This window comes from Rana temporaria (genome assembly GCF_905171775.1).
Source record: "Rana temporaria chromosome 9 unlocalized genomic scaffold, aRanTem1.1 chr9e, whole genome shotgun sequence".
In the NCBI taxonomy this organism is placed as follows: Eukaryota; Metazoa; Chordata; class Amphibia; order Anura; family Ranidae; genus Rana; species Rana temporaria.
Window position 1 is genome coordinate 163,855 of NW_024404481.1, and position 25,940 is coordinate 189,794.

The following is a 25,940-nucleotide window of genomic DNA, read 5'->3' on the forward strand; positions in this document are numbered from 1 at the left end:
TGACTCTATCCTAGTGACACCTATAGACACGGAGGATCCTGACTCTATCCTAGTGACACCTATAGACACGGAGGGTCCTGACTCTATCCTAGTGACACCTATAGACACGGAGGATCCTGACTCTATCCTAGTGACACCTATAGACACGGAGGATCCTGACTCTATCCTAGTGACACCTATAGACACGGAGGATCCTGACTCTATCCTAGTGACACCTATAGACACGGAGGATCCTGACTCTATCCTAGTGACACCTATAGACACGGAGGATCCTTACTCTATCCTAGTGACATCTATAGACACGGAGGATCCTGACTCTATCCTAGTGACACCTATAGACAGAGGACTCGGCTTCGCTGATCACAGTACAAAGCAATGAAAGGGTCTCTAAAGGGATATATGGGGTGGGGGAGGGCGGGGCTGAACACGTCCGTGTCCTCACACACCGAGGTACAATAATAAAACCATCTCTGTATCCAGCCATCGCACACAATGCAGTAGATAGAAGGCGGGTTGCCGGGCGGAGTAGGATGTGTATCCGGGTGGCGGATTGTTTGTTCTGATTTATGGCTTCATTTGGTTACAGAAGGAGGACAAGTTGGCCCGGCTGGAGAAAGCCATTAACCCCTTACTGGACGACGACGATCAGGTGGCCTTCTCCTTCATCCTGGACAATATCGTCACCCAGAAGATGATGGCCGTGCCGGATGTGAGTCCTCTCCCCTCCCCCCACCTCTTCCCCGACCTTTTCCCGCACTTTCCATGTTCTCTGTCCCAACCTTTTCCCGCACTTTCCATATTGTCTGCTCCAACCTTTTCCCACACTTTCCATATTCTCTGCTCCAACCTTTTCCCGCACTTTCCATATTCTCTGCTCCAACCTTTTCCCGCACTTTCCATATTGTCTGCTCCAACCTTTTCCCACACTTTCCATATTCTCTGCTCCAACCTTTTCCCGCACTTTCCATATTCTCTGTCCCGGCCTCTTCCCGCACTTTCCATATTCTCTGTCCCAACCTCTTCCCGCACTTTCCATATTCTCTGTCCCGACCTCTTCCCACACTTTCCGTATTCTCTGTCCCGACCTTTTCCCGCACTTTCCATATTCTCTGTCCCGACCTTTTCCCACACTTTTCATATTCTCTGCTCCAACCTTTTCCCGCACTTTCCATATTCTCTGTCCCGACCTCTTCCCGCACTTTCCATATTCTCTCTCCCGACCTCCTCCCGCACTTTCCATATTCTCTGTCCCGACCTTTTCCTGCACTTTCCATATTCTCTGTCCCGACCTTTTCCCACACTTTCCATATTCTCTGTCCCGACCTCCTCCCGCACTTTCCATGTTCTCTGTCCCGACCTCTTCCCGCACTTTCCATATTCTCTGTCCCAACCTTTTCCCACACTTTCCTTATTCTCTGTCCCAACCTTTTCCCGCACTTTACATATTCTCTGTCCCGACCTCTTCCCGCACTTTACATATTCTCTGTCCCGACCTCTTCCCGCACTTTCCATATTCTCTGTCCCGACCTCTTCCCGCACTTTCAATATTCTCTGTCCCGACCTCTTCCCGCACTTTCCATATTCTCTCTGTCCCGACCTCTTCCCGCACTTTCCATATTCTCTGTCCCGACCTCTTCCCGCACTTTCCATATTCTCTGTTCATTTATAAAGACGTTTATGGGAAAATGCAGAGAATGTATTACATGATGGTCCAGTGTTTCCAGAGCTTCACTGGCTGCATGCTTGTTGTCGGTCAGCGTTTCGAAATGCGTTGCAATCTGAGACAGGCAGTATAAAGAGGGACTCCGGAGAAAAAATAAATCAGCCGTGTGGATTCTATAGACGGACTGCATCACATGTTCCCCTTTATCTGTCCTCTTCATAGAAATGTGGGAAAAGGCGATTCTCTGCGTCAGTACAGAGATGGAGGCGCGGCCTTCTCTTCCATATCAGAAATGGGCTCTTTAGGCCCCTCCCACCCGGGGGCCGTCCCTCTGCTTTCTTGCGCTCAGGAGGGAGGGGTGCAGCTTTTTATTTTAATTTTTTACCTTTTTCTTTGTAAGGGGTCAAAGGTTAGGGGTGTACTTACTTATTTCTTTATGTTATGTTCGGGGTTAGTAGTAAATATTTGGGGATAATATTAAGGTTTTGGGGGATTTTGTTTATTTTATCATTTATTTATGTATTTTATTATTTTATTTTTCATTTAATTATTACATTTGAGCAGAAGAAACGTTCCGAGATTCTCGAGTGAAGCGTTTCCATGAATTTCCAAGGAACAAAAATCGCGCCAATCTGCCCGATCCAAACTTTTTCCGGCTTTAGTGGGGGATGGGAACCGTCTCCATAGAGAATAGTTGTTCTTTTTTTTGGCACTTCGAGGTTCAAGCTATAAAACGCTGAGCTGTGATTGGCGCCTCAAAGTCTGGCAGGCTGGACAGGGCAGGACGCTGTACTGAGTGGTACCGGCATTTGGGGCCCCTGTGCCATCAGGACTGAAGTTCCACAACTCAGGTCTTCTCCGTCCCTGCCAGTGAGGCGAAGGCGGTCTCCATATTGGCGAAGGGGGCCTCCGTATTGGCGAAGGTGGGCTCCGTATTGGCGAAGGGGGCCTCCGTATTGGCGAAGGCGGTCTCCATATTGGCGAAGGGGGCCTCCGTATTGGCGAAGGGGGGCTCCGTATTGGCGAAGGGGGCCTCCGTATTGGCGAAGGCGGTCTCCGTATTGGTGAAGGCGGGCTGCGTATTGGCGAAGGGGGCCTCCGTATTGGCGAAGGCGGGCTACGTATTGGCGAAGGGGGCCTCCGTATTGGCGAAGGCGGTCTTCGTATTGGCGAAGGGGGGCTCCGTATTGGAGAAGGCGGGCTCCGTATTGGCGAAGGGGGCCTCCGTATTGGCGAAGGCGGTCTCCGTATTGGCAAAGGCGGTCTTCGTATTGGCGAAGGGGGCCTTTGTATTGGCGAATGGGGCCTCCGTCTTGGCGAAGGCGGGCTCCGTATCGGCGAAGGCGGGCTCCGTATTGGCAAAGGGGGGCTCCGTATTGGCGAAGGCGGTCTCCGTATTGGCGAAGGGGGCCTCCGTATTGGCGAAGGGGGGCTCCGTATTGGCGAAGGGGGCCTCCGTATTGGCGAAGGGGGGCTCCGTATTGGCGAAGGGGGCCTCCGTATTGGCGAAGGGGGCCTCCGTATTGGCGAAGGGGGCCTCCGTATTGGCGAAGGGGGCCTCCGTATTGGCGAAGGCGGTCTCCGTATTGGCAAAGGCGGTCTTCGTATTGGCGAAGGGGGGCTCCGTATTGGAGAAGGCGGGCTCCGTATTGGCGAAGGGGGCCTCCGTATTGGCGAAGGCGGTCTCCGTATTGGCAAAGGCGGTCTTCGTATTGGCGAAGGGGGCCTTCGTATTGGCGAATGGGGCCTCCGTCTTGGCGAAGGCGGGCTCCGTATCGGCGAAGGCGGGCTCCGTATTGGCAAAGGGGGGCTCCGTATTGGAGAAGGCGGGCTCCGTATTGGAGAAGGCGGGCTCCGTATTGGCGAAGGGGGGCTCCGTATTGGCGAAGGGGGCCTCCGTATTGATAATTGCGGCCTCCGTATTGATAATTGTGGCCTCTTCTCTCCGCAGTCATGGCCGTTCCATCTTCCTGTCAACAAGAAGTTTGTTCCCGACTATTATAAAGTCATCCCGCATCCGATGGACCTGGAGACGATCCGCCAGGTAAGGGGGCGGGGTCAGTGGTTTCCTCTTCCTGTGACGATCCTTGTAGTCCCGCCCTCATTGTGATCTCTTCCTGTGATGATCCTTGTAGTCCCGCCCTCATTGTGATCTCTTCCTCTAGAATATTTCCAAGCACAAGTATCAGAATCGGGAGATCTTCCTGGCCGACGTCAATCTGATCTGTACAAACAGCGTCAAGTATAACGGTGAGTCCGGGGGAGGGGAATCTTCTAATACAAATGTTGTGTCGGGTCCCTTCAAGCCACGCCCACCGCAACGCATCAGAAGTGTGTTCACCACGCCCACCGCAACGCATCAGAAGTGCGTTTGTCACGCCCACCGCAACGCATCAGAAGTGCGTTTGTCACGCCCACCGCAACGCATCAGAAGTGCGTTTGTCACGCCCACCGCAACGCATCAGAAGTGCGTTTGTCACGCCCACCGCAACGCATCAGAAGTGCGTTCGCCACGCCCACCGCAACGCATCAGAAGTGCGTTCGCCACGCCCACCGCAACGCATCAGAAGTGTGTTCGCCACGCCCACCGCAACGCATCAGAAGTGCGTTCGCCACGCCCACCGCAACGCATCAGAAGTGCGTTCGCCACGCCCACCGCAACGCATCAGAAGTGCGTTTATGTCACATGTCTTTCCATCTGCATTGGGTTGCATTTTCTGGTACAAAAAGGTTTATTAGAAGTCGTTAGCAATCACAAGACACACGGCGTCCCCAACAAACGATCACGCCTCGGTTCCAAGCCCGCCCAGGGGCGGATCCAACCCTCAGGAGCCTATGAAATGGCAGACCCGGCATGCATGTTCATGTTGTCCTTTGTGAAAGTGGAACTAACCCAAAAAAAGGGCATGCCGGGAGTGCCAACTGTCACCTAGCCACAGGGCCGCTGATAGGGCGGGGCCACCAGTCCTCCTGTAGGGGCCCCGGGAAACACAAGGGGGCCCAAACAGCAGGGGGAATCGGTGCGGAGGGGCAATTACAGAAGGATGCCCGGTGTCAGTGCAGCTCTCTGCAGCAGCTGAAAGCCGGTCTCTCCCCCTCCCATTGTAATAAATAATAAATAATCTTTAAAAATTGTAAAATAAAATAATTTTATCATAAAATAAAAGATTTTTTTTTTTTTATAAAAAAATATTTATATTAAAAAGGGCCAACAAGTTCTCTAATGTTTGTGTCCGCTAATAATGATTTTAGTATTCCGGCCCGTCCTGTCCTGCTCTGCCCTGCCCTTCCCTGTCCTGCCCTGCTCTGCCCTGCCCTGCTCTGCCCTTCCCTGCTCTGTCCTGCCCTTCCCTGCTCTGTCCTTCCCTTCCCTGCTCTGCTCTGTCCTGCCCTTCCCTGCCCTGCTCTGTTCTGCCCTTCCCTGCCCTGCTCTGTTCTGCCCTGCTCTGTCCTGTCCTGTCCTGCTCTGTCCTGTCCTGTCCTGCCCTGTCCTGTCCTGCTCTGTCCTGCCCTGCCCTGTCCTGTCCTGCTCTGTCCTGCCCTGCTCTGTCCTGCCCTGCTCTGTCCTGGCCTTCTCTATTCTGCCCTGCTCTGTTCTGCCCTGCTCTGTTCTGCCCTGCTCTGTCCTGTCCTGCCCTGTCCTGTCCTGCTCTGTCCTGCCCTGCTCTGTCCTGCCCTGCTCTGTCCTGGCCTTCTCTATTCTGCCCTGCTCTGTTCTGCCCTGCTCTGTCCTGTCCTGTCCTGTCCTGTCCTGCCCTGCCCTGCCCTGTCCTGTCCTGTCCTGCCCTGCCCTTTCCTGTCCTCCTCTGCCCTGCTCTTCCCTCCTCTGTCCTGTCCTGTTCTCTGTCCTGTTCTGCTCTGTCCTCTCCTTCCCTTCCCTGCTCTTCTCTCCTCTGTCCTTCCCTTCCCTGCCCTGCTCTTCCCTCCTCTGTCCTGCTTTGCCCTGTCCTTCCCTGCCCTGCTCTTCCCTCCTCTGTCCTGTCCTTTCCTGTCCTTCCCTTCCCTGCTCTTCCCTCCTCTGTCCTGTCCTCTGTCCTCTCCTTCCCTTCCCTGCTCTTCCCTCCTCTGCCCTGTCCTGCTTTGCCCTGTCCTTCCCTGCCCTTCCCTCCTCTGTCCTGTCCTGTCCTTTCCTGTCCTTCCCTTCCCTGCTCTTCCCTCCTCTGTCCTGTCCTCTGTCCTGTCCTGTCCTTCCCTTCCCTGCTCTTCCCTCCTCTGCCCTGTCCTCCTCTGTCCTGTTCTTCCCTTCCCTGCTCTTCCCTCCTCTGCCCTGTCCTCTGCCCTGTCCTGTCCTGCCCTTTCCTGTCCTTCCCTTCCCTGCTCTTCCCTCCTCTGTCCTGTCCTGCTCTGTCCTGTCCTTCCCTTCCCTGCTCTTCCCTCCTCTGCCCTGTCCTCCTCTGTCCTGTCCTGCTCTGTCCTGTCCTTCCCTTCCCTGCTCTTCCCTCCTCTGCCCTGTCCTCCTCTGTCCTGTCCTGTCCTGCCCTTTCCTGTCCTTCCCTTCCCTGCTCTTCCCTCCTCTGTCCTGTCCTGCTCTGTCCTGTCCTTCCCTTCCCTGCTCTTCCCTCCTCTGCCCTGTCCTCCTCTGTCTTGTCCTGTCCTTCCCTTCCCTGCTCTTCCCTCCTCTGCCCTGTCCTGCTTTGCCCTCCTCTGTGATGTCATACAATCAGAGATCAATATTCACATTGATCGGCGGAGCTCCGACCCGTCCACTCCGCAATATTCTATAAAAGTCATTCTGCCACAAAATAAAGAAAAAAACAAATAGCGGATGAAGCTTTGTGACTCCTCCCTGTCTGACACCTCAGACTCCGCCCCTTGATAAGGCGGGGGTCATTGGGGGAGGGAGGAGTGGTCAGTGGGGGAGGGAGGAGTGGTCAGTGGGGGAGGGAGGAGTGGTCAGTGGGGGAGGGAGGAGTGATCATTGGGGGAGGGAGGAGAGGTCAGTGGGGGAGGGAGGAGAGGTCAGTGGGGGAGGGAGGAGTGGTCAGTGGGGGAGGGAGGGAGGAGTGGTCAGTGGGGGAGGGAGGAGAGGTCAGTGGGGGAGGGAGGAGAGGTCAGTGGGGGAGGGAGGAGTGGTCAGTGGGGGAGGGAGGGAGGAGTGGTCATTGGGGGAGGGAGGGAGGAGTGGTCATTGGGGGAGGGAGGAGTGGTCAGTGGGGGAGGGAGGAGTGGTCAGTGGGGGAGGGAGGAGCGGTCAGTGGGGGAGGGAGGAGTGGTCATTGGGGGAGGGAGGGAGGAGAGGTCAGTGAGGGAGGGAGGAGTGGTCATTGGGGGAGGGAGGAGAGGTCATTGGGGGAGGGAGGAGTGGTCAGTGGGGGAGGGAGGAGTGGTCAGTGGGGGAGGGAGGAGAGGTCATTGGGGGAGGGAGGGAGGAGCGGTCAGTGGGGGAGGGAGGAGCAGTCAGTGGGGGAGGGAGGAGCAGTCAGTGGGGGAGGGAGGAGCGGTCAGTGGGGGAGGGAGGAGCAGTCATCAGTGGGGGAGGGAGGAGTGGTCAGTGGGGGAGGGAGGAGTGGTCAGTGGGGGAGAGAGGAGTGGTCAGTGGAGGAGGGAGGAGAGGTCATTGGGGGAGGGAGGGAGGAGTGGTCAGTGGGGGAGGGAGGAGTGGTCATTGGGGGAGGGAGGAGTGGTCATTGGGGGAAGTAGGAGTGGTCATTGGGGGAAGTAGGAGTGGTCATTGGGGGAGGGGGTTCAGCACAGCGATCTTCCATTAACATGGCGACCTTTTCTCCGTATCCCCCCCACAGGTGCGGACAGTCAGTACAGTAGAACGGCGCAGGAGATTGTGAATATTTGCAGTCAGACTCTGGCGGAGGTAAGCGACTTCCTCCAGGTTTGGGGATCCCGGGGGGGGATGAGGCCGAGCATGCGCACACTAACAGTCCTTCTCTCCTCTCTATATAGTATGATGAACATCTCACCCAACTAGAGAAGGACATTTCCACCGCCAAGGAGGCCGCTCTGGATGAAGCCGATCTGGAGAGCTTGGAACCCATGACCCCCGGACCCTATACCCCCCAGGTGAGTGTGAGACGGGGAGGGTGCTTATAGATCCCATGACCCCCGGACCCTATACCCCCCAGGTGAGTGTGAGACGGGGGAGGGGGCTTATAGATCCCATGACCCCCCAGGTGAGTGTGAGACGGGGGAGGGGGCTTATAGATCCCATGACCCCCGGACCCTATACCCCCCAGGTGAGTGTGAGACGGGGAGGGGGCTTATAGATCCCATGACCCCTGGACCCTATACCCCCAAGGTGAGGGGGCTTATAGATCCCATGAGCCCCGGACCCTATACCCCCCAGGTGAGTGTGAGACGGGGGAGGTGGCTTATAGATCCCATGACCCCCGGACCCTATACCCCCCAGGTGAGTGTGAGACGGGGGAGGGGCTTATAGATCCCATGACCCCCGGACCCTATACCCCCCAGGTGAGTGTGAGACGGGGGAGGGGGCTTATAGATCCCATGACCCCCGGACCCTATACCCCCCAGGTGAGTGTGAGACGGGGGAGGGGGCTTATAGATCTAATGACCCCCGCACACCGTGGAAAGGTAAGTAGAGGGCGGGCGCGTTTTTCTTCTGTACAGGAGGAAGGGGGCGGGACAAATATCTCCTATTTAAAATATAACTTCACTTCTATTTTATGTCATTATTGGGGGGGGGGCGATATATAAGCCCCGCCCCCCTCGGGTGGGATGTAGGCGTCCTGTAGTTATAGTACGGGGCAGACATTGTGATTTGTTGATTTGCAGCCTCCGGATTATTACGACACGAACACGTCGCGCGATGCCTCCCTCTACCTGGATGAAAGCAACATGTCCGCCACCGAGGCGGCCACCGCGTCCCTGGGGAGGAGGAGTCTGGTAAGCTATTCTCCTGTAGAGTCATCAGAGCATTGCACAGGGGGGAGGGATTTGTAGATTCCAGCAGGATGTGATCTCCCCACACTGGGACATGAAGTAACCACACCTGCAGGAGGCTGTACAGCAGATCTGAACGCTGCGCATGCCGGGAGGGTTCCTTCACATTCAGTACAGATTGTTCTGGAGGAGAATTCTGCTGAAGAAAATCAAACTATCCGACCATGGGGGGGTGGGGGATGGGTATAGGGGGGCTTCTCCATAGTAATGGCCATGGGGTGGGGGACGGGTATAGGGGGGCTTCTCCATAGTAATGGCCAAGGGGTGGGGGACGGGCATAGGGGGGCTTCTCCATAGTAATGGCCAAGGGGTGGGGGACGGGTATAGGGGGGCTTCTCCATAGTAATGGCCAAGGGGTGGGGGACGGGTATAGGGGGGCTTCTCCATAGTAATGGCCAAGGGGTGGGGGACGGGTATAGGGGGGGGGCTTCTCCATAGTAATGGCCAAGGGGTTGGGGACGGGTATAGGGGGGGCTTCTCCATAGTAATGGCCAAGGGGTGGGGGACGGGTATAGGGGGGCTTCTCCATAGTAATGGCCAAGGGGTTGGGGACGGGTATAGGGGGGGCTTCTCCATAGTAATGGCCAAGGGGTGGGGGACGGGTATAGGGGGGCTTCTCCATAGTAATGGCCAAGGGGTGGGGGACGGGTATAGGGGGGGGGCTTCTCCATAGTAATGGCCAAGGGGTGGGGGACGGGTATAGGGGGGCTTCTCCATAGTAATGGCCAAGGGGTGGGGGACGGGTATAGGGGGGGGGCTTCTCCATAGTAATGGCCAAGGGGTTGGGGACGGGTATAGGGGGGGCTTCTCCATAGTAATGGCCAAGGGGTTGGGGACGGGTATAGGGGGGCTTCTCCATAGTAATGGCCAAGGGGTTGGGGACGGGTATAGGGGGGCTTCTCCATAGTAATGGCCAAGGGGTGGGGGACGGGTATAGGGGGGCTTCTCCATAGTAATGGCCAAGGGGTGGGGGACGGGTATAGGGGGGCTTCTCCATAGTAATGGCCAAGGGGTGGGGGACGGGTATGGGGGGGCTTCTCCATAGTAATGGCCAAGGGGTGGGGGACGGGTATAGGGGGGCTTCTCCATAGTAATGGCCAAGGGGTGGGGGACGGGTATAGGGGGGGGGCTTCTCCATAGTAATGGCCAAGGGGTTGGGGACGGGTATAGGGGGGGCTTCTCCATAGTAATGGCCAAGGGGTGGGGGACAGGTATAGGGGGGGCTTCTCCATAGTAATGGCCAAGGGGTTGGGGACGGGTATAGGGGGGGCTTCTCCATAGTAATGGCCAAGGGGTTGGGGACGGGTATAGGGGGGGCTTCTCCATAGTAATGGCCAAGGGGTGGGGGACAGGTATAGGGGGGCTTCTCTATAGTAATGGCCATAGGGGGACTACTCCATAATGATGACCATGGTTGGACACGGTATAGTAACGGTCATAAGGGGGAAAGGGCTAATACTCCATATTAATAGCCCTGGGCTGGGGGAGGGGGGGCTTTTACTCCATGGTGAAGGAGACCACACAGGTGAGGTAGTCGGGGGTTCTCATACAGTGTAGGGGGGGGGGTAGGCAGAGTGTTCATGGGCGATATTCACCTTTTATTATGATTATTGGTCCTCAGATGTCGTCTTTCCCGGCGGTCAGTTCTGCTCGGGGTATTTGGACCGCTGTGATTGGCTGTCCTCCTGATGGGTGGTCTTTGTATTACAGATGCGGTTGGGACGAGGACATCTGGGGGAAGATGACTCGGATATTGACATTGAAGCGTATGAAGATGATGATGATGGGAAACCGAAGACGCCGGCTCCTGTAAGTATTGATGAGGAGGAGATGGTGGGGGTTGTGTATTGGTGAGTGATCTTCTCCTTGAGGATGTGGGTGGAGATCTGGGCGAGGAGATGAGTATTGATGAGTATTGATGAGCATTGATGAATATTGATGAGCATTGATGAGCATTGATGAGTATTGATGAGTATTGATGAGCATTGATGAGTATTGATGAGCATTGATGAGCATTGATATTGATGAGCATTGATGAGTATTGATGAGCATTGATGAGTATTGATGGGTATTGATGAGCATTGATGAATATTGATGAGCATTGATGAGCATTGATATTGATGAGCATTGATGAGTATTGATGAGCATTGATGAGTATTGATGGGTATTGATGAGCATTGATGGGTATTGATGAGTATTGATGAGTATTGATAAGTGATCTTCTCTCGTTGTATAGGAGATGATGGAGGATGTGGATGGAGATCTGGGCGAGGAGGAGATCACGGTGCAGCATCCTCAGGCCAGCGTCCTCTATGAGGATTTATTGATGTCGGACGGTGAAGATGATGACGACGGGAGTGACGAGGAAGGAGATAACCCCTTCTCATGTAAGAGATGTTTGTCTCTCTATCATACAGATACATTGTGTTGGTTTCAATTCTTTTTGTTCTAAATGTACATTGGGGGCCACAGCGGGTGTCGTGGTAATAAGCCATGCCCATGGAGTTCATGGATTGGGTGGGTGAAAGAATTTTAGGGGGGAGTAGGGCGGCACAGGGCCCCGTACTGTACATGTGAGGAGCGCAGGGCCCCCGTACTGTGCATGTGACGAGCACAGGGCCCCATACTGTACATGTGGCAAGTGCAGGGCCCCCTACTAAAAATGTAATGAGGGCAGGGCCCCCTACTGTACATGTGGCAAGCTCAGGGCCCCGTAGTGTACATGTGAGGAGCGCAGGGCCCCGTAGTGTACATGTGAGGAGCGCAGGGCCCTGTACTGTACATTTGAGGAGCGCAGGGCCCCGTAATGTACATGTGAGGAGCGCAGGGCCCCGTACTATACATGTGAGGAGCGCAGGGCCCCGTACTGTACATGTGGCAGGCGCAGGGCCCCATACTGTACATGTGGCGGGCGCAGGGCCCCGTACTGCACATGTGAGGAGCGCAGGGCTCCGTAGTGTACATGGGAGGAGCGCAGGGCCCCGTAGTGTACATGTGAGGAGCGCAGGGCCCTGTACTGTACATGTGAGGAGCGCAGGGCCCCGTACTGTACATGTGAGGAGCGCAGGGCTCCGTAGTGTACATGGGAGGAGCGCAGGGCCCCGTAGTGTACATGTGAGGAGCGCAGGGCCCTGTACTGTACATGTGAGGAGCGCAGGGCCCCGTACTGTACATGTGAGGAGCGCAGGGCCCCGTACTGTACATGTGAGGAGCGCAGGGCCCTGTACTGTACATGTGAGTAGCATAGGGCCCCGTAGTGTACATGTGAGGAGCGCAGGGCCCCGTAGTGTACATGTGAGGAGCGCAGGGCCCCCGTACTGTACATGTGAGTAGCATATGGCCCCGTACTGTACATGTGAGGAGCGCAGGGCCATGTACATGTGGTGAGCAGGGCCCCGTACTGCACATGTGAGTAGCATAGGGCCCCGTAGTGTACATGTGAGGAGCGCAGGGCCCCGTAGTGTACATGTGAGGAGCGCAGGGCCCCATAGAGTAGATGTGAGGAGCGCAGGGCCCCGTACTGTACATGTGAGGAGCGCAGGGCCCCGTACTGTACATGTGGTGGGCGCAGGGCCCCGTACTGTACATGTGAGGAGCGCAGGGCCCCGTACTGTACATGTGAGGAGCGCAGGGCCCCGTACTGTACATGTGAGGAGCGCAGGGCCCCGTACTGTACATGTGAGGAGCGCAGGGCCCCGTACTGTACATGTGAGGAGCGCAGGGCCCCGTACTGTACATGTGGAAAGCGCAGGGCCCCGTACTGTACATGTGAGGAACGCAGGGCCCCGTCGTGTATATGTGACGAGCGCAGGGCCCCCTACTGTACATGTGGCAAGCTCAGGGCCCCGTAGTGTACATGTGAGGAGCGCAGGGCCCCGTACTGTACATTTGAGGAGCGCAGGGCCCCGTACTGTACATGTGAGGAGCGCAGGGCCCCGTACTGTACATGTGGCAGGACCCCGTATTTTAACTCTGATTTATCTTTGCAGCCATCCAGCTGAGTGAGAGCGGCAGCGATTCGGATGTTGAATCCGGAGCAATCCGACCCAAACAGCCGCAGATGATGCAGGAGAACACCCGGATGGGGATGGAGAACGAGGAGAGTCTGATGTCCTACGGGGAGGGGATGGAGACCTCCCAAGGGATAGAGGACAGTAATATCAGGTAAGTCCCGGGGAGGGGGATCTCTATTCAGAGGGAACTTATTTTATTTATCGTACACCACGGGACACAGAGAGTTAAATCATTACATAATGGGTTTTATGGTCACCAGAGGTGATTGGACACTGGCACAACCAATCAGACAGTTCCCCTCCATATAACTCCTCCCATCAGGAAAGCACCTTAGTTTTTTCGCCAGTGTCTAAGGTGTTGGACGCGAAGAAGCCCTATGAGGGTAGGAGAGCTACACTGTGCGTCCATCCAAGATGCTTAATTATATTACGCCAAAACTGGATGGTATCCGGACCTCGTGGGCGAGGTGTCACCTGTAATGTGTTTCTCCGGAGGACTGGGGTCCAGCACTTTCGCTCTATACGCTAAAAGTCCTGGTAAGAGTCTTTTACAAGGCCCATGGAAGAGGTCTCCTTTAAGTAGGAACCCATACCCCTGAAGGTTGGCACACAGACCCCGCCGAGATGGGGGAAGATTGGTATCTGCCTGGCAGAGAATCTGCGGTGGGGACAAGGTGAGTTAGGAAAAAGTCCTAGGTTTTAAACTTAGTGGCTCGGAGTCAGATAGAATGCTCTATCTATCTGCGGGCGTAACGTATCTAACTTTGGGCGCAAGTTCCGTATGCAAAAAAAAATTGCGCCCTTAGTTACGGCGGCGTAACGTATGTGTGGCGGCATAAGCCCGCCAAATTCAAATGGGGATGTTGTGGGCATGTTTTATTTAAATTTAAGATGACCCCGCGTTTTTGATGTTTTTTTTTAACGGCGCATGCGCCGTCAGTGAAATATCCCAGTGTGCATTGCTCCAAAGTACGCCGCAAGGACGTATTGGATTCAAAGTGAACGTAAATGACGTCCAGCCCTATTCGCGAACGACTTACGCAAACAACGTAACATTTTCAAAACTTGGCGCGGGAATGACGTCCATACTTAACATTAGCTACACCTCATATAGCAGGGGTAACTATACACCGAAAAAAGCCTAACGTAAACAACGTAAAAAATTGTGCCGGCGGGATGTATGTTTCTGAATCGGCGTAAATACCTAATTAGCATATTCCTCGCATAACTATACGGAAGCGCCACCTAGCGGCCCAGTGTAAATATGCAGCCTAAGATACGACGGTGTAAGAGACTTACGCCGGTCGGATCTTAGGGAAATATATGCGTAACTGATTCTATGAATCAGGCGCATAGATACGCCATCGTATCTCCTATCTGAATCTGCCCCAGTGACTTTTCCTATTTTAGAGTGGGCGTAATTTTTTTAAGCCGCCACTGGAGGCAGTAAAGAGCTGAGTTTTCGCTCACCAAGCTCCAAAGCACACTCCTTTAGCCGCAAGCTCTGCCTTGCCCTCCGCCCTCTTCCACAGAAAGCTGAAGGATCTCCAAACACAGAAGAACGCAATGAACCGCACAGGGGCGCGGAGGATGCCCCTAGGACGTGCGCACGCTTTATGGCGATCCAGATAAGTGTTTTTCTCCTCCTAGGAAGTTTGAAGTGCTTTATCCCATGGAGGAGAAGTTCACCAAGAAGTGGAGTCGGCCTTCTGTGGATGCCGCCAAAACTTCTGTAAACAAAAGCCTACCCAGGTATTTAAAGATCCTTCTAAAAAAAGGTTGGAATCTTTACTAAAACCACCCTTCCTCTTGGCGGGCGCAGTGGCACAACCTGCTGTGGCAGCAGTGGGTATTTGTCGGGTCTTAAAGGACCCGGTGAAACGGGATGAAAGATCTGACTTCAGAGATCACATTTTGGGAGAATATGCCCAGGGCCTTGTGTTTTACAGCGGCTGCCATTAGAGATTCTATCCAACAGGCACTCCAGCTGGTGCTTATGCACAGAATTTTTGGGCTAAAGCATTGGTCAGCAGAAGCTCCATGCAAGAAGCTTTTGGCCAGCTTCCCCTTCCATGGCGAACACCGATTTGGGAAGATTTGGAGAATTATCTCCAAAAGATATCGAGCGGTAAAACGACCCTTTTACCAGAGAAGAAGAAAAACAAGCGTCCTCGTTTTAAGTGTTCTCTCTCCCCGGCTCCTGGTAGATCTAGCTCCAGCCAGTGCCGATGGCATTTTCAGCCAGCCACAAAAGCCAAGGAAGACCCAGCCCAGAAAAACGAGAAGCAGTGGGGTTCAAAGGCTAACGAGCAAAACCCCAAAGCCTCTTCATGAAGGGGCTCAGCCCGAGTGGGGGGACTTCGGCAATTTTCAGTGGCATGGCAGACAGAAATCCAGGACCGATGGGTAGTATCCACAGTATCCCTCGGATACAAATTGGAATTTCGAGAGAACCCATCTTCTCAGTTCTGAAGCTCAAGACTCTCCAAGGATCCGCTAAAAAGAGCGCCCTTCTTCAAGGGATTGGACCACTTGCTGTCTCAAGGGGTGATCACAGAAGTACCCCTAAAAGAGCAAGGTTCGGGTTTCTATTCAAACCTCTTTGTGATTCCAAAACCGAACGGAGACGTCAGACCCATCCTAGATCTAAGATCTCTAAATTCGCCATTTCCGAATGGAAACTATATGATCCGTGGTCGCCACCCTACAAAGCCAAGATTAATGGCGTCGTCTATAGACACCAGGGACGCATATTTACATGTGCCTATCCATCCCGCTCACCAAAAATTCCTAAGGTTCGCGGTGGAACATCACCACTTCCAGTTTGTGGCTCTGCCATTTGGGGTGGCTACCACATCCCGAGTATTTACAAAGGTACTAGCCCCTCTGTTGGCAAATTTGAGGGTACAGGGCATAGCGATAACAGCTTATCTAGACGATCTACTTGTCATAGATCGGTCAGTGGCAGAATTAGATCACGCTGTGCTCACCACTATAAAATACCCGGAGCATTTAGGATGGATTGTAAATCTACAGAAATCCTCTCTACAAGCCCAAAGAAGGGTAGAGTATCTGGGTATGATCATAGACACAGCCCAAAGAAGGGTAGAGTACTTTGGCATGATCATAGACACAGCCCAGAGCCGGGTATTCCTGCCAGAGCCAAAGATCAATTTGCTAAAGGACCTGATCCACAAGGTAAAGACAAAGAAAAGGCCGTCTATTCACCTTTGCATGAGGCTATTGGGGAAGATGGTGGCCTCCTTCGAGGCTGTCCCTTACGCCCAGTTTGACTCTAGACTACTTCAAGGCAGTATCTTAGCCGCCTGGAACTGGAAGATCCAAGCTCTGCATCTACCCATGCGCCTGTCTTTACAGGTGCGCCAAAGCTTCAGTTGGAACTTGCGGAAAGGAAAATCCTCCCAGTCACCTGGAAGGTGGTGTCTACGGATGCCAGCCTAATGGGCTGGGGAGCGATGTTAGAAGAGGCTTCAGCCCAGGGAATCTGGGCCAAGACCGAAGGGGACCTGCCCATCAATATACTGGAGATGCGGGCAGTATACTTAGCCCTCAGAACCTGAACACACAGGTTACAGGGCCGCCCGGTGCGGATTCAATCCGACAATTCTACTGCAGTAGCTTACATCAATCACCAAGGAGGCACCGGCTGTCAGGGCACCCAGAAAGAGGTGAATCGGATTTTGACTTGGGCAGAAGAACATGTTCCCTGTCTCTCTGCAATCTTCATTCCAGGGGTAGAAAACTGACAAATGGACTATCTGAGTCACCAGCAACTACTGCCAGGAGAGTGATCTCTCCACCCCGACATCTTTTAGGCCATATGCCAGAGATGGGGGACCCCGGATGTTGACCCGTTAGCCTCCAGGTTCAACAGGAAGTTGGACAACTTTGTATCCAGGACGAGAGATCCTCTGACCTACGGATCAGATGCTCTGGTGGTCCCGTGGAATCGGTTCTCACTGATCTATGCCTTTCCTCCGATCGCTCTTCTACAAAGGCTTCTCTGCTACAGGATCAACAAGGAAAGAATTCCTGTAATCTTATTGGCCCATAAGGCCCCCTGGTACGCCGAGATATTATTTTGCCTCCCTTTTTCCGAATCCGCAGACAGCGGAGGAAAAGTTATATCACTCTCTAGATGTAGTGAGAGCAGTAAAGGTGTATCTGCAGGCGAGCGCTCCAATACGCAAAACTGAGGTTTTGTTTGTTTTGCCAGATGGTCCCAAGAAGGGCCAAGCGGCATCCAAATCCAACATCTCTAGGTGGATTCAACAAGTAATTATTCAAGCTTATGGTTTAAGGAACAGGATTCCTCCTTCTTCAGTTAAGGCGCACTCTACCAGGGCGATAAGTGCTTCATAGGCAGTGCATCACCAGACTTCGATGGCTCAGATCTGTAAAGCTGCAACTTGGTCTTCAGTCCATACATTTCCCAAATTCTATCAGATAGATGTGCGAGGACATGAGGATTCCGCCTTCGGGTGAAGTGTTCTGCAGGCAGCAGTTTAGGGCTTCTTGTCCGTTTACGGCCGCTCGGATCTGTGTCCGCCCCACCCCCCTTTATATTGAGCATTGCTCTGGGACGTCCCATTATGTTATGATTTAACTCTCTGTGTCCCGTGATGTACGAGAAAGAAAACAGGATTTTTATAACCGCTTACCTGTGAAATCCTTTTCTCTGAGTATACCACGGGACACAGAGCCCCTCCCCCTTCTATGGGAACCTTATTGCTTTCTACAAAACAATTTCCCTGATGGGAGGGGCTATATGGAGGGGAACTGTCTCTGATTGGTTGTGCCAGTGTCCAATCACCTCTGGTGACCATACAACCCATGATGTAATGATTTAACTCTCTGTGTCCCATGGTGTACGATAAAGAAAAGGATTTTACAGGTAAGTGGTCATAAAAATCCTGTTATTTGTGATGAGTTTGGAGTTATAATCCCGGGAAGGGCATCCGGAAATTACTCACAGAGCTTCACTTTTCCCACATTTTATGTTACAGCCGCATTCCAAAACAAATGAAATTCATTATTTTCCTAAATATTCTACAAACATTCCCCATAATGACAACGTGAGAGTAAAAATAAAGGAAAAATCCCATGTACATCACAGGCTCCTCCCATCATAAACTCCTGCTATGTACACAAGTATCACAGGCTCCTCCCACGTCCATAAGTATCGCAGGCTCCTCCCATCACAAACTCCTCCTATGTACACAAGTATCACAGACTCCTCCCACCACAGGCTCCTCCCATGCACATATGTATCACAGGCTCCTCCCACATAGGAAAGTATCGCAGGCTCCTCCCAAGTCCACAAGTATCGCAGGCTCCTCCCACATCCATAAGTATCGCAGGCTCCTCCCACGCCCATAAGTATCGCAGGCTCCTCCCACACGCATAAGTATCGCAGGCTCCTCCCACGTACACAAGCGTCGCAGGCTCCTCCCACGTACACAAGCGTTGCAGGCTCCTCCCACGTACACAAGTTTCGCAGGCTCCTCCCACGTACACAAGTGTCACAGGCTCCTCCCACGTCCCCTGGTGATCACGCATCGCCCCTCCCCTGATTTATAACAATGTAATTAAATGATGTGATGCTGATAAATGTGACTGCGCCCCCCCCCCCATTCCTTGTCTGCATTCTAATCACTGGTCTGCGCCCCCCCCCCCCCCCCATTCCTTGTCTGCATTCTAATCACTGGTCAGCGCCCCCCCCGTCTGTTTTCTGCAGATTTGAGTCTTTTGATGTCCTGAGAAATGTTTTGTGTTTTGTAGTTATGGAAGTTATGAAGGACCGGATCCGAAATCCCGGGACACCATTTACAGCAGCATCGGGGGGTACGAGTTGTCTGAGGAGGAGGAGGAGGATGAGGAGGAAGAAGAGCGCCTCGGGCCCAACGTACTCCGCCATGTCCAGCTGTCTGAGGACGAGGACAGCGAGGAGGATTTCCGATCTCTTCATGGAGACACCGACAGTGACAACGAGTAGAAGGATTCCCGTCTATGGGAGGGGCCGGCTCCTGCTGGTGATGTCATCCAATAAAAGTCGCTGGATGATGATGATGTCATTCTGAGGGGTCACAGCTCTTGGCTCTTGATTTTGGATGGACTGATTGATGGGATCATCAGGGGGGCCCAATTGGCTGTTCCTGTACTCTGTGTGGCCCCTGTATATTATAGTGTGTGGCCCCTGTATATTATAGTGTGTGGCCCCTGTATATTATAGTGTGTGGCCCCTGTATTATATAGTTTGTGGCCCCTGTATATTATATAGTGTGTGGCTCCTGTATATTATATAGTGTGTGGCCCCTGTATTATAGTGTGTGGCCCCTGTATTATAGTGTGTGGCCCCTGTATTATAGTGTGTGGCCCCTGTATATTATATAGTGTGTGGCCCCTGTATATTATATAGTGTGTGGCCCCTGTATATTATATAGTGTGTGGCCCCTGTATTATATAGTGTGTGGCCCCTGTATTATAGTGTGTGGCCCCTGTATATTATATAGTGTGTGGCCCCTGTATATTATATAGTGTGTGGCCCCTGTATATTATATAGTGTGTGGCCCCTGTATATTATATAGTGTGTGGCCCCTGTATTATATAGTGTGTGGCCCCTGTATTATAGTGTGTGGCCCCTGTGGTCTGTTTGTCGCTGGGTGACGATTCACGTTTTATGTGGAAGTTTATTTTACGTGTCGGGTGCAGTTCTGTATCAGAGGTCTGCACCTCCCTGTAATATTATGGGGGTGCCATTGTCCCGGGGGCCACCATCCCCCGTTCTCTGGTCCCATGTCAGTGGGGGATGGGGGGGGGCGCTCTCACACTTTGGGGGTCTCCTTGTAAATAGATTTGTTTTCTGAGAGATTCTTGTACATTCCTCCCTCTCATTGTGTCTAATAAAGAGTACCTGTCATTCTTCATGGACTTTTCTGTCTCCATCTGATGATGTCACACAGGAGACGGCCTGAGATTTCTTCTACAGGGGGGGAGGGGGGGGGGGGGGGACATTCCGGCCTCATTCACACGGGACGTACCGGCGCACCATAACATGCATGACGGCAGCTGCACACAGGGGGTGTCAGACGGAAGCTGTCCATCTCCAGGGTTCCTCCGTCTGGAGTTACATGCGACAGCTGCGGCCGCTCTCATTGCTTTGTTTTCGGGCCGAGGGGCCGGGATTCTCTGCATCCCCCATGAATGAGGCCTCAGTGTGCCCCGTCTATCACACAACTGTCACTTCTGGGGGGAGATTAAAGTCCAAGTTTCACCTTTTATATGGAACAAAGCCCCATGTAGGGGTCAGCGGGACCTGGGGCTACAGAATGTAGGGCAGTGGCATGTGGGGGGGGGGGGGGGGGGGGGGGGTCAGCAGGGTGTGGGGCAGAGGTCTGTAGAATGTAGGGCGGAGGGATTAAAGGCAGAGCACCAGGGGGATCTAGGGCAGTGTCCACGGGGAGGAGAGACGATCGGCGGTGTGTAGGGCCATGCACAGGTGGCAGTAGAATGTAGGGCAGGGGTCAACCGGGTCAAAGGCAGAGCACAGGGGGAAGCAGTAGAATGTAGGGCAGGGGGGGGTCAGCAGGATCTAGGGCAGCATCCAGGGGGGTCAGTGGGTTGTAGGCCAGCGGGGTCTAGGGCAGTAGAATGTAGGGCAAGGGTCAGCGGTGGGAGATGGGGGGGCAGTAGAAGGCAGGGCAGCGTACAGTAGGGCAGCACACAGGGGGTGGTAGAATGTAGGGCAGTGCTCAGGGGGGCGGTAGAACATAGGGCAGCACACAGTGGGTGGTAGAATGTAGGGCAGTGCTTAGGGGGGCGGTAGAAAGTGGGGCCACGCACAGGGGGCGGTAGAACGTAGGGCAGCGCACAGGGGGCGGTAGACCGTAGGGCAGCGCACAGGGGGCGGTAGACCGTAGGGCAGCGCACAGGGGGCGGTAGAACGTAGGGCAGCGCACAGGGGGCGGTAGATTGTAGGGCAGCGCACAGGGGGCGGTAGAACGTAGGGCAGCGCACAGGGGGCGGTAGGGCAGGGGGCGGTAGAATGTAGGGCAGCGCACAGGGGGCGGTAGAATGTAGGGCAGTGCTCAGGGGGGGGGCGGTAGAACTTAGGGTTGCGCACAGGGGGCGGTAGAACGTAGGGCAGCGCACAGGGGGCGGTAGAACGTAGGGCAGCGCACAGGGGGCGGTAGAACGTAGGGCAGCGCACAGGGGGCGGTAGAACGTAGGGCAGCGCACAGGGGGCGGTAGAACGTAGGGCAGCGCACAGGGGGCGGTAGAACGTAGGGCAGCGCACAGGGGGCGGTAGAACGTAGGGCAGCGCTCAGGGGGTCGGTAGAACTTAGGGCAGCGCACAGGGGGCGGTAGAACGTAGGGCAGCGCACAGGGGGCGGTAGAACGTAGGGCAGCGCACAGGGGGCGGTAGAACGTAGGGCAGCGCACAGGGGGCGGTAGAACGTAGGGCAGCGCTCAGGGGGTCTGTAGAACTTAGGGCAGCGCTCAGGGGGTCTGTAGAACTTAGGGCAGCGCACAGGGGGCGGTAGAACGTAGGGCAGCGCACAGGGGGCGGTAGAACGTAGGGCAGCGCACAGGGGGCGGTAGAACGTAGGGCAGCGCACAGGGGGCGGTAGAACGTAGGGCAGCGCACAGGGGGCGGTAGAACGTAGGGCAGCGCACAGGGGGCGGTAGAACGTAGGGCAGCGCTCAGGGGGTCTGTAGAACTTAGGGCAGCGCTCAGGGGGTCTGTAGAACTTAGGGCAGCGCACAGGGGGCGGTAGAACGTAGGGCAGCGCACAGGGGGCGGTAGAACGTAGGGCAGCGCACAGGGGGCGGTAGAACGTAGGGCAGCGCACAGGGGGGCGGTAGAACGTAGTGCCGCGCACAGGGGGGCGGTAGAATGTAGAGCAGCGCACAGGGGGCGGTAGAATGTAGAGCAGCGCACAGGGGGCGGTAGAACGTAGGGCCGCGCACAGGGGGGCGGTAGAAAGTAGGGCCGCGCTCAGGGGGCGGTAGAACGTAGGGCAGCGCACAGGGGGCGGTAGAACGTAGGGCAGCGCACAGGGGGCGGTAGAACGTAGGGCAGCGCACAGGGGGCGGTAGAACGTAGGGCAGGGGACGATAGAATGTAGGGCAGTGCACAGGGGGCGGTAGAACGTAGGGCAGCGCACAGGGGGCGGTAGAACGTAGGGCAGCGCACAGGGGGCGGTAGAACGTAGGGCAGCGCACAGGGGGCGGTAGAACGTAGGGCAGCGCACAGGGGGCGGTAGAACGTAGGGTCGCGCACAGGGGGCGGTAGAACGTAGGGCAGCGCACAGGGGGGCGGTAGAACGTAGGGCAGCGCACAGGGGGCGGTAGAACGTAGGGCAGCGCACAGGGGGCGGTAGAACGTAGGGCAGGGGACGATAGAATGTAGGGCAGTGCACAGGGGGGCGGTAGAACGTAGGGCAGCGCACAGGGGGCGGTAGAACGTAGGGCAGCGCACAGGGGGCGGTAGAACGTAGGGCAGCGCACAGGGGGGCGGTAGAACGTAGGGCAGCGCACAGGGGGCGGTAGAACGTAGGGCAGCGCACAGGGGGCGGTAGAACGTAGGGTCGCGCACAGGGGGCGGTAGAACGTAGGGTCGCGCACAGGGGGCGGTAGAACGTAGGGCAGCGCACAGGGGGCGGTAGAACGTAGGGCAGCGCACAGGGGGCGGTAGAACGTAGGGCAGCGCACAGGGGGCGGTAGAACGTAGGGCAGCGCACAGGGGGCGGTAGAACGTAGGGTCGCGCACAGGGGGCGGTAGAACGTAGGGTCGCGCACAGGGGGCGGTAGAACGTAGGGTCGCGCACAGGGGGCGGTAGAACGTAGGGCAGCGCACAGGGGGCAGTAGAGCATTTGGGGGTGAGTATGACAGGGACCCCATTGTGATCTCCCTCTCACCTGCCCCCAGTTGCTGGACCTCACCTTCATGTATATAGGGGAGAATTTATCTTTTTGATAATGAAGCTCACCTGTAATTACATGAAATCTGCCCCATGAGCAGGAATAACCTCTAATACAGTGGTTCTCAACCTGGGGGGGGGGGGGGGGGTCAAATGACAATTTTCCAGGGGTCACCAAATCCTGGGCTGTTCCTGAAGCCCCCACCACTCTATCCTTTTCACAGCCATCCAGCTGGGCTGCTCCTGGAGCCTGCGGCCGCCCATCCAGTTCATGGCATTGGCTGGGGGGCAGAGACTAGAGGTCAGCTGACTGGTGTGAAGTGGGAGGGGCTGGAGGAGACCCCATCTTCTGATTTCGGCATAGGGGTCACTGCTGCGAGACACAGAGTAACACTACCTGTGATTAGAGTTGCCATAAAAAGTCCCCACTACAGTTCTCAGATCAGCAGATGACCTTCATCAAGAGCACCCAAGTTGGCCGATCAGAACTCCGCCCAACACTCCTCCCCTACCTACCCCATGGAAGGGAGAGAGAACAAGAGAAAGAACAGGAAAGATGACTAGAAAGAGGGATGGGGGGGAAATTAAGATGGAGAGGTGAAAAAGAAGAGAGAACATAGAGAGAGGGAACATCCTAAAATGTACCAGAAGGGGTTTTAATTCTGTATAAGTGGAACGGACTCGGGGATCCCTAAATGTCCGTGGGTGAGGGGCGCAAATTACTTGTCTGGCCTTAGTTGCTGAAAACCCCACGCTACAAAAATTCTACTGTTGGGGGTCCTCACAACTTGAGACATTTTATCAAGGGGTCACGGCCCTAGAAAGTTTGAGAACCACTATTCTAATAGAAGCCGGTCACGGGATTGGCGCCATCCTTTCATGGCTCTGCGGCGGAGACGCCACCAAATGGAGGCTCAACCATTTCAATGGCAAAAGATGGAATCCCCGGCGGTGGTGACGTTGTGGGAGGGATTTGTTTTATTTCATTGTTTTTTTTATTAAAAGATTTGTCAGTACAACTTACCGTATATCTTCAAGTATAAGCCGAGGCACCTAATTTTACCACATAAAAATTGGGAAAACATATTGACTCGAGTATAAGCCCCTAGGCTGTACATCTGCATGCCTCACTGTGCCTCAAGTACAGTACCTAGATTGACATTATCTCCCAGCGCTGTGCCCATCTGCAGCCCAATCCCCCAGCGCTGTGATACATTCAGTGTAAGCCATGTAGTGTAACCAAGCGCCGCTTCCTCCTTCGTGACGGAACACTGACTCAGTTTCCCGGCAGTGAGTCAGCCTATCACGGACGAGAAGGCAGTTGGTTACACTTCACGGCTTACACTGACTGTATCACAGCGCCGGGAGATAATAAGACTGCAGATGGGCACAGCGCCGGGGGGGATTAGGCTGCAGATGGGCACAGCGCCGGGGGGGGGGGGATTAGGCTGCAGATGGGCACAGCGCCGGGGGGGATTAGGCTGCAGATGGGCACAGCGCCGGGGGGGAATTAGGCTGCAGATGGGCACAGCGCCGGGGGGGGATTAGGCTGCAGATGGGCACAGCGCCGGGGGGGGATTAGGCTGCAGATGGGCACAGCGCCGGGGGGGGATTAGGCTGCAGATGGGCACAGCGCCGGGGGGGGGATTAGGCTGCAGATGGGCACAGCGCCGGGGGGGGGATTAGGCTGCAGATGGGCACAGCGCCGGGGGGGGGGATTAGGCTGCAGATGGGCACAGCGCCGGGGGGGGGGGATTAGGCTGCAGATGGGCACAGCGCCGGGGGGGGGGGGATTAGGCTGCAGATGGGCACAGCGCCGGGGGGGGGGATTAGGCTGCAGATGGGCACAGCGCCGGGGGGGGGGGGGATTAGGCTGCAGATGGGCACAGCGCCGGGGGGGATTAGGCTGCAGATGGGCACAGCGCCGGGGGGGAATTAAGCTGCAGATGGGCACAGCGCCGGGGGGGGATTAGGCTGCAGATGGGCACAGCGCCGGGGGGGGGATTAGGCTGCAGATGGGCACAGCGCCGTGGGGGGGATTAGGCTGCAGATGGGCACAGCGCCGTGGGGGGGGATTAGGCTGCAGATGGGCACAGCGCCAGGGGGGGGATTAGGCTGCAGATGGGCACAGCGCCGGGGGGGGGGATTAGGCTGCAGATGGGCACAGCGCCGGGGGGGGATTAGGCTGCAGATGGGCACAGTGCCGGGGGGGGGGATTAGGCTGCAGATGGGCACAGCGCCGGGGGGGGATTAGGCTGCAGATGGGCACAGTGCCGGGGGGGGGGGGATTAGGCTGCAGATGGGCACAGCGCCGGGGGGGGGGGGGGGAAATTAGGCTGCAGATGGGCACAGCGCCGGAGGGGGGATTAGGCTGCAGATGGGCACAGCGACGGGGGAGACTCTAGTATAAGCCGAGGGGGGAATTTTCTGCACACAAAAAATGTGCTGAAAAACTCGGCTTATACTCGAATATATACGGTAATAGTGATCATCTACGGGTCTATGTAATTAGTATTTCCTGAAAGTATAAAGACGTTCTACATCGGCCATAAAACTTTCACACATTGCAATAGAAGAAACAGAAAGAAGACAAGAACATGAAGCCTCCAAGCGGAAATATCTGATCATCTACACTTTCTGGAAGTAAAGAAATATCTTGAATAACTTTTTCTCCCTCCGACATTTCTATGACTTGGAGAAAGAGGACCTGTCACATTTGAGAGCAGGAGAAGAACCGGGGAGCGCAGAAGACGATGAAAGAAAACCCCCGGAGCCGACTAATAGATGATTTTAAAAACCTGTGGTGTGTTTATTTTTTTTTTTACACTTTTCCTCCAGGTGTATGATGTACCCCATACTCATTCACCTAGGGTGGGGGGCCAGTATCTGGGGGCCGCCTTGTTAATTTCTCAAATGCCCAGAAACCATCTGGCTGGTATTTGGGATTTTGCAGTTAAATTCCCAAGGCAAAGCACTCACCGTTGTCTTGCCTTTTGGCACCGGGGCTTTCTCTTCCATCCTTATGGTCCACACACAAGGAGGATCGCCGGCAATGCCTCACCTCCCCTTTCCTCAGAAAGAGCCTGAGGTTTTTTGGCGTTTCTCGCCACAAGGCGCATTGCAATATTGTGAGACTGAAATCGTTCACAAATCTCCTCCCCAGGAGTGGACATCAGATTACCCTTTTATCAGAGAACATCACATCGATACATTGTATACTTCTCACTTAGGTGTCCATTTATGAAGCAGTGGACAGCAATAATCCCAGGGACCACCACTGATCAAAGCCCATAACTGGTTTATGAAGCTGCGATCTAGGAGCGAACAGACATGGCGGCGTAGGGCTGCAGCTCCAGGCTCTAAGAACCTCCCCAGGGAATGAGGCATCGACAGAAGAGAAGGCAG

The 25,940-nt window shown here is 54.9% G+C and overlaps 1 protein-coding gene across 1 annotated transcript in view; it reads left to right on the forward strand.

Annotated features, from left to right (window-relative positions):
* The window catches only part of TAF1 (TATA-box binding protein associated factor 1), a 127,831-nt gene extending 109,145 nt beyond the window's left edge, over window positions 1–18,686 (forward strand). Inside the window, exons 31-40 of the mRNA XM_040334447.1 lie at window positions 587–709; window positions 3,615–3,707; window positions 3,829–3,913; window positions 7,405–7,472; window positions 7,562–7,678; window positions 8,411–8,521; window positions 10,289–10,387; window positions 10,815–10,965; window positions 12,568–12,742; window positions 18,394–18,686. Of these exons, the coding sequence (XP_040190381.1) occupies window positions 587–709; window positions 3,615–3,707; window positions 3,829–3,913; window positions 7,405–7,472; window positions 7,562–7,678; window positions 8,411–8,521; window positions 10,289–10,387; window positions 10,815–10,965; window positions 12,568–12,742; window positions 18,394–18,607 (1,236 nt within the window). The 3' untranslated portion in view covers window positions 18,608–18,686. The remainder of the gene's footprint in view (window positions 1–586; window positions 710–3,614; window positions 3,708–3,828; window positions 3,914–7,404; window positions 7,473–7,561; window positions 7,679–8,410; window positions 8,522–10,288; window positions 10,388–10,814; window positions 10,966–12,567; window positions 12,743–18,393) is intronic.
* Window positions 18,687–25,940: the final 7,254 nt, after the last annotated feature.